We start from the raw sequence: 12,102 nt of genomic DNA on the forward strand, positions 1-12,102 counted from the left end.
CTGATTGGCATCGTAATGGTAGATACTCTCCACAGACCTGCTTAGTGGAACCATTAGTGGCTCTCTGCTTGCTTCTGTCCACCAAACAGGAAAGAATATGCAACCTGAGGTAAGTTCCTAGTGCAAGAAGAAACTCCACTTTGAAGAAAATGGCTTTTCTTAGGCAAGATGGGAAAGGGAATGAGGTTTCCTGAATGAATGTAGGGAAATACTCATACTCATAAAAAAAAAAAAAGAGGATATTTCATTATGCCTGGTTGACCTCAAATTCAGTAGCTTACATTGAGTAGAAAGAAAGAAAGAGAGAAAGAAAGAAAGAAAGAAAGAAAGAAAGAAAGAAAAAGAAAAAAGAAAAAAGGAATCATCCAGAAGTCCAAGCTGCTAGACATCTGGATTGTCCAATCACATCCTGGCTCAGCTACTTTCAAAAATACATCTCTCTGCTGGAGAGGATGTGGAGAAACGGGAACCCTCTTGCACTGTTGGTGGGAATGCAAACTGGTGCAGCCACTCTGGAAAACAGTGTGGAGGTTCCTCAGAAAATTAAAAATAGGCCTACCCTATGACCCAGCAATAGCACTGCTAGGAATTTACCCAAGGGATACAGGAGTACTGATGCATAGGGGCACTTGTACCCCAATGTTTATAGCAGCACTCTCAACAATAGCCAAATTATGGAAAGAGCCTAAATGTCCATCAACTGATGAATGGATAAGGAAATTGTGGTTTATATACACAATGGAGTACTACGTGGCAATGAGAAAGAATGAAATATGGCCCTTTGTAGCAACGTGGATGGAACTGGAGAGTGTGATGCTAAGTGAAATAAGCCATACAGAGAAAGACAGATACCATATGTTTTCACTCTTATGTGGATCCTGAGAAACTTAACAGAAACCCATGGGGGAGGGGAAGGAAAAAAAAAAAAAGAGGTTAGAGTGGGAGAGAGCCAAAGCATAAGAGACTCTTAAAAACTGAGAACAAACTGAGGGTTGATGGGGGGTGGGAGGGAGGGGAGGGTGGGTGATGGGTATTGAGGAGGGCACCTTTTGGGATGAGCACTGGGTGTTGTACAGAAACCAATTTGACAATAAATTTCATATATTGAAAAAAAAATACATCTCTCTCTTTGTGTGTGTGTGTGTGCATGTGAGTGTGTTTCACACACTTTGTGAGATTGAAGGGCTGAAATTTTAGGACAACATTAGCAAAATAACCATACAAACTACTGAAGACAACAAAGTTTGCTTTAACCAGGGACTTTATAAATGAAACACCTAATTCCACCTTCTTACCTCAGCACTCAGTGGGACATGCAGGCATCCTCCCCAGTTGAGGTCAACTTGCACTGGGACAGATTTCAGTAGAACTGGGAGACATTTGAGGAATGGTTGCTGGATGTCTCTCCCACAGGAAGCCTTCAAGAATCAGTCTCTCAGGGGGTGCCTGGGTGGCTCAGTCGGTTAAGCGTCCGACTTCAGCTCAGGTCATGATCTCACAGTTTGTGAATTTGAGCCCCGAATCGGGCTCCATGCTGACAGCTTAGAGCCTGGAGCCTGCTTCAAATTCTATGTCTCCCTCTCGCTCTGCTCCTCCCTCGCTCATGGTCTGTCCCTCCCTCCTTCAAAAATAAAAATAAAAACATTAAAAAGAAAAAAAGAATCAGTCTCTCAGTTATGTGATAGTCATTCTTTTACCAAAGAGACAAGTGCCTGCCCCTGCTTCCTGCCACCCCCAACCCAATCACACTGAGCATGCTCCCTGAACAGCCAGAAGGGGCACCACTGTGGGATCTGCCATAGCAACGGCTGAATAACTGGAGAGATGTACCAGTAGGCAGCCCACTGCTGAGGCCAACACACCTGGACCGTGAGACTCCCGGTTAGCACAACCCTATGCATCTTCCAGTCTCACACACGTTTCCAACTTTGGGTGACATAAGTGATGTGATCACCTTGTAGGAGGATTTCTGCCTTATCTCAGGGTTAGAAGAAACAGGACAGCTCCCTTTCCCCATCATCTCAGTATTGTCTTCTGTTCATTCACATTCGTTTTCCTTTTTTTTTTTTTTTAAGGTTTTATTTTTAAGTAATCTCTACATCCAACAAGGAACTTGAACTTACAACCCCGAGATCAAGAGTCTCATGCTCTACCGACTGGGCCAGCCAGGTGCTCCCATCCTTTTTCCTTTCTCTCTCTCATAGAGAAAGGGGGAAAGAGAATCAAATAATAGAAGAGGGGGGGCGCCTGGGTGGCGCGGTCGGTTAAGTGTCCGACTTCAGCCAGGTCACGATCTCGCGATCCGTGAGTTCGAGCCCCGCGTCGGGCTCTGGGCTGATGGCTCGGAGCCTGGAGCCTGTTTCCGATTCTGTGTCTCCCTCTCTCTCTGCCCCTCCCCCATTCATGCTCTGTCTCTCTCTGTCCCAAAAATAAATAAATGTTAAAAAAAATAATAATAATAGAAGAGGGGAGAAAGTAAGTTGTCATACTGGGGTTGGGGACCATACTTGATCTTAGCCAAAAGGCCGAGAAGTGATGGGTGGGGGGCGGGGTGGGGTGGGGTTGGGGACCAAAGGAAAGAAACATGATGCTAATTCAAGCTAACACAAAATGTCCCACAGTACCACTTCCGGTTGTCCTTGCTGTCCTGGCCACCACCTTCAAGACCGTACTAGTCGGCTTGGACTGCCATCACAAAGTACCACACACCGGGTAGCTTAAACAATAGAAATTTATTGTCTCACAGTTCTCAAGGCTAGAAGTCCAAGGTCAACGTGCTGGCAGGGTTGGCTTCTTCTGAGGCCTCTCTCCTTCCACCTGGCCATCTTCATGTTCATATGTTCTGTGCCTTTCTGTGTCCTACTCTCCTCTTCTTACAAAGACACCAGTCACATTGGATTAGGGCCCAAAGACCTCATTTTACCTTACTTCTTTAAAGCCTTTATCTTTGGAAACAGTCACATTCTGACATATGAAATAGGGAGACACAAATCAGCCCATGACAAAGAATAAATCCACAAGCCTCATCAGATATTTCCTGTGCACAGAGTTTTTAGGAGTGATTTCATTATCTCAGAACAGGACATGAAAGTTGTCTTTCCTGTGGCTTCCTAATAGGTAGTCTGGCATGTCAGTGTGGAGGACTTCATGACGGGAAAACCTCAGAAGATTCTTCCCTTTATGAGACTAGAACTGAGAGATATATAACTAGTAACCACCAACCAGGCAATGTATGTCATACCCAACTTTTACGGTCAAAGCTATGTTTGGGAAGGACAAGATATAACCTGCAGTTAGGAATCTATGTAGGAATGAGTCATTATATGTATCAGTTAAGGTAATGTTGGATACTGTAACAGATAAACCCTTAAATCTCAGGTGCTCACATATAAAGACTTTCCTCTTAGGTAAAGTCTGATGGGCAGCAAGGAGGTGGGAGCGGGGATGGCTGTGTTCCACAGTCATTTAGGCACCCAGGGTGGCAGAGATCTGCTATCTTCAATAAAGACCCCCACTGTGGACTCAATTTAAAAGCAACACACTGCATTTTGTAAGATCTGCCTTGCAGGAAGGATGGAGGAAAGTGCTCACCAACTAAGGATTGGGAAGTACCACATTCCAGGGCCCTCACACTTCAAGACTACAGGTTTTCTTTTTCTAACTATACACCTAAGACCCCCTCTATGACTGTCTTGTACACAGCAGGGGAGGAGGGGTTTTGTGACACCCTGTAGGGAAGACAAAACTTTGGGACACTTAACAGGGAAGGAGAGAGTTGACCCTGTGCTCGTAAGTTCCAAACTTGAAAAAGGCTATTTGAAAGGAGTAGTGAGAATACACATTTGAGGGTGCCGGGGTGGCTCAGTCGGTTAGGTGTCTGCCTTCAGCTCAGGTCATGATCTCACAGTTTGTGGGTTCGAGGCCCGTGTCGGGCTCTGTGCCGACAGCTCAGAGCCTGGAGCCTGCTTCGGATTCTGTATCTCCCCCTCTCTGCCCCTCCCCTGCTCACGCTCTGTCTCTCTCTCTCTCTCAGAAATAAATAAACATTAAAAAAATTTTTTTTAAATGTGCATTTGAAAGAGGTCACAACATTTATCCAGAAAATAACTATAAAGGGATTATGGTCATTTGTCCAGCAGAGTAAAACACCAAAGATCTCTTTGTTAATTAAGATTTTGAACTTTGAGGACACCTGGCATGAGGCTCTTTTGAACATGGAGGGCTGCCCTGGGCACTGACATCCTGCTGGGGGAGAGGGGAAGAGAGGAAGTAGACGGTCAAGTAGGTTTTAAAGGGCTAGGCCTGGATGTGGTGGATGTCACTTTTGCCTACGTTCCACTGGTCAGAACTCACTCACAAAGCCCTGCCTAAATGCCAGGGGGACTGCTGGGCAGTCAGTGCCCAGCTGTGACTACCTGCTATGGAAGGGGAGCAGAACTCTGGTGGACAGCCAGCATTTCTGCCACACAGAAAGGTTCCCGGTGGCTCCCAACCCCAGCTGTGGATCAGCATCACGTGTGGAGCATTAAAAAATGCATGTGCCAGTGCTCCAGCCCCAGGGATTCTGACTCAGTGGGCCTGGGCTGGTGCCTGGGATAATCTGTATTTTCAAAGGCACAGCCTGGGTTGAGAGTCACCGGTACGCTCTGGAGTGTATACCTCGCATTATCTCTCAACAGTTTTTCAAGTCAGGTCTCAGGCTTGTCATTGCAAACAGTGCTCTTTAACTGGCTTCAATTTTGTATCTGCTGGTCAAATAGTTTTTGCCACGATCAACCAGGACTAAGAGTCAATTCTTTCATACAGGTTTTCAGTAATAGAGTATAGGTAATGATGAATAATATATAATTTGATTAATTTTATATCAAACATATGACACAATAAAATAATGCAGGTATGTGTAACTGGCGATTTATTGATTTCTGAGAAGCGCAGTTGTTCCCTGTGCCATAAAATCATTGTACTCAGAAAGCTATTTTTTTATGAATGATTTGAAGCCTTTTATATTTCCTTTTGTGTGCTACAGGAAATAAGAATAAAAAATAGAATTTCACAATTTCCAAATTCTAGCATAGTCATTTAAAAATTATCAGAGGGGCACCTGAGTGGCTCAGTCAGTTAAGCGTCCAACTCTTGATTTCCATTCAGGTCATGAGCTCTCAGTTCATGAGTTTCAGCCCCTCGACAGGTTCTGTGCTGACAGTGCACAGCCTGCTTGGGATTCTCTCTCTCTCCCTTTCTCTCTGCCCCTCCTGTGCTGGTGTGCTCTCTCCCTCTCTCTCTCAAAACAAATAAACTTAAAAAATTATTACCAGAGAATATTTATTCTACTGAAAATATTACTAAATACAAATGTTACATATTAAAGTGCTACCCTCATTAAATAGATTAAAACTAACTACTCCTGGGGTGCCTGGCTGACTCAGTCAGAAGAGCATGTGACTTTTGATTTTGGGGTCATGAGTTTGAGCCCCACATTAGGCGTAGAGATTATAAATGAATGAACTTTAAAAAAACTTTAAAATTAACTGCTCCTTTCCTATTCTCCCAGTGTAGCTTGTATATATACTGTCTTATTTTGTTTATAGTTTTAAATATTTTATATTTGCTTAAATATATTTATTTATCTTATATTTATACAGTATCTATTTTTATTAGCTAGTGAGCTCCTGAAAGATAAGGCTAGGATTATGTTCACTGTTATTATCTTCTATAGTATGTTACAGAAATGAATATTCAAATGTTTATTATAATGACTGGAAATCACTCAAATCATTTAACTTACTCAATGCCTGTTACGTGCCAGAGAATAAGCACTGAACAATACAAAAATCTCTGCCTTGAGAGCTTTTATTCTGGTAAATAAAATAAATGCATTAAACATAAGGTCTGTCAGCTGGTGATAAAGTGCTATGGAGAAAAATAAAGACAGTATTAGTGCAGGATGATGGCATTTCAATTTATATGTGGAGGTCAGGAAAGGCCTGAAGTTAAAGGAATTTAAGTAAAGAATTTGAGTAAAGACTATAAGATGTGGGCAGACAAGCCTCGTCTATACCTGGGGGCAGAGCATTGCAGAGAGGGAATAGCGAGCATAAGCGCTCTGAGGCTGGCATGTGCCTGGAGTGTACAAAGAAAGGAAGGCGGCCCCTGCAGGGGGACAGAGTGAGCAAGTAGGAGAGTACAAGGAGAAAAGGCCAGCTCATTAGGGCCCTCTAGGCCATGGTTAAGGACCTTGATGTTGACTCTGAGTGAGATGAGAAGAAAGCTTTGAGCAAAAGGGTAACTTTGCTTATATTGAAAGGGTTTAGTCTGGCTTTTGAGTTTATACTCAGCTGCATGGGGGGCAAGAGCACAAACAAGGAAAATGAGGAATTAAGAGATGAGTGTAAGAATCCATGTAACAGTAACCCGGTTTGGACCGGGACACTAGCAATGGAATCGGTAAGCAGTGGTCAGATTCTGGATATATCGTCAACAGGATTTATGGGGAGTGAGAGAAAGAGAGGCATCAAGAGTGGACTCCAAGCGGAGGCATGAAGTTAGCATAACTGAGATGGGGAAGACTGAGTGCGTAGGTTTGGAAGGGAAGGCCAGAAGGCTCTGTTGCGGACATACTATTTGAGATGCTTGTTAGCTATGTAAGTGAAAATGAAAACAGGATATTAGATATGAACTCAGACTTCAGGAGAGAGATCCAGGCTGGAGATATAAATGAGGCAATTTTCAACCCAATGATGGTATTTAAAACATTGAGACTAATCGAGTTCACAGGAGATGAGTGTAGACAGAGCCCTGGGGTGCTCCAAAGTTAAGGTGTCAGGAAGATGAAGCATTAGCAAAGGCTAGTGCTAGACATTACAGGAAAGAAAATATTTCGGTGAGAAGGGAATGTTAATAACAAATATTGCTAGGAAGTCAAGCAGGAAGACAGAGAAGGACTGAGAACTGGCCCTTGGATTTAGCAACATGGAGTTTCACTGGGACTTGACAAGAGTTGCTGGGGAAGTCCTATGGGAATGGGTTCAAGAGGTACTTGGAGAAGAGGAATTAGAGACATTGGTAGGGAGGAAATGAGTAATAGGAAGGTAGCTGAAGGAGGGTGGAAGCAAAAGGGTTAAAAATATCTCCCCCTCCCTCCCCCAAAATGGAGAAGTAGCCTGTTTGAGGGTGATGGACATAATCAAGTACAGGGATATGATGTTTTAAGAGAGGCAAGGGAGAACTGCTGGAGTGACATCCTGGGGTGGGGCACGAGGGGCGGGGCTGCACATGAGGAGAGGTGGGGGGGGCTGGCCCTATGTCAGAAAGAGCTGGGCAGTCATTCTGTCCAGGGAAACAGGAGGACCAGGGAGGACAGAATAAGAGGTCACAAATGCTGGTAGAAGAGGAAATGTGGAGAGGAAATTGAATGATCTAGCAGGATAATAGATCAGTTATTTCCATATTCTAATCTTCCCAAGATGTGTATGATCACATACTTTCACAAGATATTATATTAAAAGAAACAATTCATGCCGACATATGGGGTTCTGTGACTAATGCAGTGAGAGCAGTTTTGAAGCCTACTGGAGAAGCTTCCTCTAGGGTCAGGAGCGACCTCTAGTGGTTTATTTAGGTCATTATTTTTTTTTCTTGTTTTCTTGCTCTTGAAAGTACAAAACAGTACTATCAACATTTTATATTAATTTTTAAAGAAACAACTATAATTCACAGCTTAATTTAGAAAGAGATCAGGCATTTGAGTAAAATAAACACAAACCATCTGTAGTCCAAGCTGGAGTTGCTATTAATTATCATTATTTTCTCCTCTAAGTACATCATCCTTTGCCATACTGCCAGTATTTACGTTCATTCTGCTTCTCGAATCAGTGGTTTTATCAAACCTAGAGGAAGGATAACTGGTGGGCCACTGCTGATCCAAGGCTGAAGAGTCGTCTCAGGGCTATGGAGAGTACAAAGTCCCCATATTTTTCATTCTGTTTCACTTGATTTTTTTGGTTGTCACTGAATTTTCTCTGCCTGGGATGTCTCCTCACCCTGCCTTTATTAATTCAGTTCCTCATGTGAGTCTTTCCTGATCTTCCAGGCTACCGTAGTAAGTTTCCCCTGTTACACAATCTCACAATGGCCTATGCTTCTTTTCCCCCTCATGCCATTTCCCCCAACTGTAATGAAATGGTCAATTTTGTAACAATTGTTTAACGTCTGTTTCTTCTGGTAAATCATGAGCCCTGTAAGGGTTGAGACTGTGTCTGGCTTTTTCACCACTGTCTCCTCAGCACTTAACTCAGTGCCCAGCACATAACGGGTACTCAATAAATACCTATTGAATGAATAGACAGCATCCTGCAGGAGACTCTTGCCATGTCCCTTTCGGATCCTATTGTAGAGGAGACTGCATTTCAGAAACGGATTTCTATTTTCAAATACAATTTGCAATTGCTTTAGGTGCACCTGTAACAGGTAAAACAATTTGTTACAAAACAATTCCAGCTACTCTTTCAGTAGCTCAATTTAAATTTCTAGCCTGCAAAGCAACTCTTTACAAAGGCTGAATCCTTAGATGTGACTCAGACCTTATCAGACCTTTTTTTTTTTCCCAAAACAGAACTAAGGGAAAGACAATAAGATACCAATAGAGAGGGAAGTATAGTGCAGCCATATCCTTGACCCTAACCCACAGAGCCTCTTATTCTCAGATTTAGAAACATCCTGCCACCAACAGGATTTAATTCAGCAACACTACCACTGAAATGGGCATGGTGATAGTGTACCGGCCTGAGGCCTTTAGGCCATCCCAGCCTCAGCTTTAGAATCTTTCTGAGCACTTCTATTTAAAAATTTTTTTTTTTCAACGTTTATTTATTTTTGGGACAGAGAGAGACAGAGCATGAACGGGGGAGGGGCAGAGAGAGAGGGAGACACAGAATCGGAAACAGGCTCCAGGCTCTGAGCCATCAGCCCAGAGCCGGACGCGGGGCTCAAACTCACCAACAGCGAGATCGTGACCTGGCTGAAGTCGGACGCTTAACCGACTGCGCCACCCAGGCGCCCCACTGAGCACTTCTATTTAACACCAGAAACAGATAAGAGGAGAATATTTGGTTGTGAAATACCACACCGCAGCTCCTTGGGCCCAAGACATGGGACTTGGAAATGAGGGGGAACAGAGTAAAGTACTCTGGGCAGGAGGTTGTCTGAGTCTATCTGGAAAGTCTGTTAATATAGTACCTCTGCCCTGCTGCGACTCTTGGTATTATAATTTTGATGTAGTCCTTTTGATGTGGGCCCTTAAAGAGATTCTCTTCTACTCCTTGTCCAAAATAGGATTTTCCTAAAATCACAACTTTTAACATTTTTATGGAGGTGTATATGATGATTAATCCCACTCAGTAAGAATTTTATTCTGAACACCTTCAGATTAAATTATCAGAATTAATAAACATACATATGTATATTCGTGGCAATGTTCTCTCAAACTTGTTCCTTCCTCTAGTGGAGCTCATACGGTTCATGTGGATGGCTCCTTGTCATCTTTTGGGTCTCAGACAGATGTCAAAGAGGCTGGGCCTGACCACTCACTCTAATTAGTCCCCTCCTCCTTTCCTCTCTTTTGTAGACCCTGTTATTTTCTTTCATACCATTTATCACAAGTCTTCATATATTGTGTTCATTCATTAATTCTGTCTATTCCACTAGACTCTAAGGTTCCCAAGGGCAGGAGCCTTGTTTGTTTTGTTCACTTTTGTATTCCTGGGGCCTAGCGCAGTGTTTGACATAGAGTAGGTGCTCCCCCCAAAACTACTGAATATTTCCTTTGTCGTTTCACTTATACTTGTTCCTGCTACTGCACTTTACTTCCTACTACTGCATCGTAACTCCCTGGGGGATAGGAAACAACTACAACGCCCCTTCCCTCCATCATCGCGCCAGTAACGAGAAAGCAATTCCCTTGTTGAGAAGCCACCGGCTTCTCCCCAGGCGGCTGTCATGCACCCAAAGGTGTCCAGAATTCTGTTAGTGATAGAGTGTCTGAGTCAGGAGAGCTGTCAAATGTTTTTACGGTTACACTCACAGTTCTTGGGCACTCGAAACTGCGAACTACTGTCATTACAATTAAGTGGCAATTAGCACAATATTGAAGTGTGCCTGCGTGCGTGTGTTACTTTGCGTAACGAACCGAGGCGTCCTACACCGTCTCTCTGAAATGAAATCCAGATGGACAGACACGTCCTCCCTTCCTTGCGCGCCAAGAAGCTGAGTCTCCTGCAGCAGCAACTCTGCCCAATGGGGGGCGGAAGCATCCCAATAACTCTCTCCTTTAAGATGTGTAGGTGGGTGGAGAGAAATTCGCGTTCAAAGACTTTTTGACTCTATTCGCTCTCCGTAGCGCCTTAGCCCGTTTGAGTTTCAATGCGCGTTGTTGTTTGACGAAGGGAGTACTATACACCGCCCGCTGCTCTCCTGATCATGGCTTCTCCGAGTTCCTTCACCTACTATTGCCCTCCATCTTCCTCACCTGTGTGGTCAGAGCCGCTGTACAGTCTGAGGCCGGAGCACGCGCGGGAGCGGTTGCAGGACGACTCGGTGGAAACAGTCACGTCCATAGAACAGGTGAGGCGGCCGGGTTGAGCGAGGCGCCCGCGCGGGGGCTTCTGGGAGCGAGAGTCCGGTCCGCAGGGCCGTCGGGGTGCGAAACTCACCGGGGAACTACGACTCCCACAGTGCACCGCGGCGCCTCCCCTCTGGGAAGCTCTGGGCAGTTCTGGGCGCCCAGGCTTCGGCTTGGGAATGGAGCATTTGTGGGGCCGGGTTGGGGAGGGGTCGTTCTCAGGGTTGGGTCTGGAGGAGAGGACAGTACCTGGGTCCTCTCTGCTTAAGGAAGCGGAGAGAATAGTGTTCTGTGCCTTGGAGGACTGAAGCACCCCGGGCGGGTCAGGCAGCTTGTTTCATTCCGCCGGGACATTGGGAGGTTCTCGGATGGATAGTGCACTTTCCTCACCTTGCTCGTAGTTTGGGGACACAGAGGGGAAGAGGAGCGGCCAGACTGCGGTCATGCCATTCCATGATCTGTTTAATTACTGACCCACGGGGCCAGATCCTGTAGGGCCTACCTCGTGGGTGGGCATGTTATTTGAGCACCAGCAAAGTATTGGACACACGATGTTCAACGCTGGAAGTACAAAGAAATAAAACCTTTCCTGACCATGGGCATGGCACAACCTGGTTGAAGAAAACAGACAGGAAAACAGTACTATTTGAAACGCGCTAATTAAAATGAAATTTTAGACGACGTATCCTTCATTCATTGAGGCCTCAAACCTATCACTTTGAAAAGCGCTTGAGGAATGAGTAGTGAACTCTAGTTTTGTTTTCCTTTTCCTTCTGCAATTGGAATTGTTCCCAAGTTCTTGTGGAAATGTTTGCCTGTCCTTAGAAGTGGTTGAGATGGTTCTTTTTAGCACTAACAAATAAGCATCAGGCTGCTTTCTAAATAAGATCTCGTATTAAGATCAGTCTCCAGGCTTAACCTTGGAGGGACCTGCTTTGACTTTCATACCTGAATTTGGAATCCTGTATTTAGGCAAAATTCATAGTGATAGTTATCATATTGTATATTTATGACTATAGATATAATTATAAATTAAAAACAAAGCAAGGACTTGAATAGACAATTATACACATGGTAAGCAGAAAGAATATTGTAACTGGAATTTATGCTACATAGGTTTTAGGATTGAAAGGAAACCCTTACCTTTTGAATCTAGCCCCCCAGCTTAGCCCACCAGTGTGTCTTTCTACAGAAACCTTTTGTAAAAGATTGCAAAGAAATCTTCCACCAATGAAACCTACAGGATCTTTGCAGTGTTCCTAAGTAACAGACTGTAGAGTTTATTCAGGTCAAGCTTGTTCCTTGGTATGTGATGTAACACTATTAAGTTACTTTTTATATAGTTAACTGAACTGACTCAGCACTTTAGAATATGGATAGAATACTAGCAGAGAAAAGGGAATCAGAAGTTGGTCTGTTCATTTAGAGACCAGAACAGACTTCCATGTTTAAGGGGCAAGTCAAAAACAGGAACATTAACAGGAGTT

General features: G+C 44.1%; 1 protein-coding gene across 1 annotated transcript in view; it reads left to right on the top strand.

Moving 5' to 3' along the window:
* Nucleotides 1-10,397: 10,397 nt before the first annotated feature.
* FNTB (farnesyltransferase, CAAX box, beta) overlaps nucleotides 10,398-12,102 on the top strand; it is a 67,722-nt gene continuing 66,017 nt past the window's right edge. The window contains exon 1 of the mRNA XM_047860987.1: nucleotides 10,398-10,617. Within this exon, the coding sequence (XP_047716943.1) occupies nucleotides 10,474-10,617 (144 nt within the window). The 5' untranslated portion in view covers nucleotides 10,398-10,473. The remainder of the gene's footprint in view (nucleotides 10,618-12,102) is intronic.

Source organism: Prionailurus viverrinus, chromosome B3 (genome assembly GCF_022837055.1).
Source record: "Prionailurus viverrinus isolate Anna chromosome B3, UM_Priviv_1.0, whole genome shotgun sequence".
Lineage (NCBI taxonomy): Eukaryota > Metazoa > Chordata > Mammalia > Carnivora > Felidae > Prionailurus > Prionailurus viverrinus.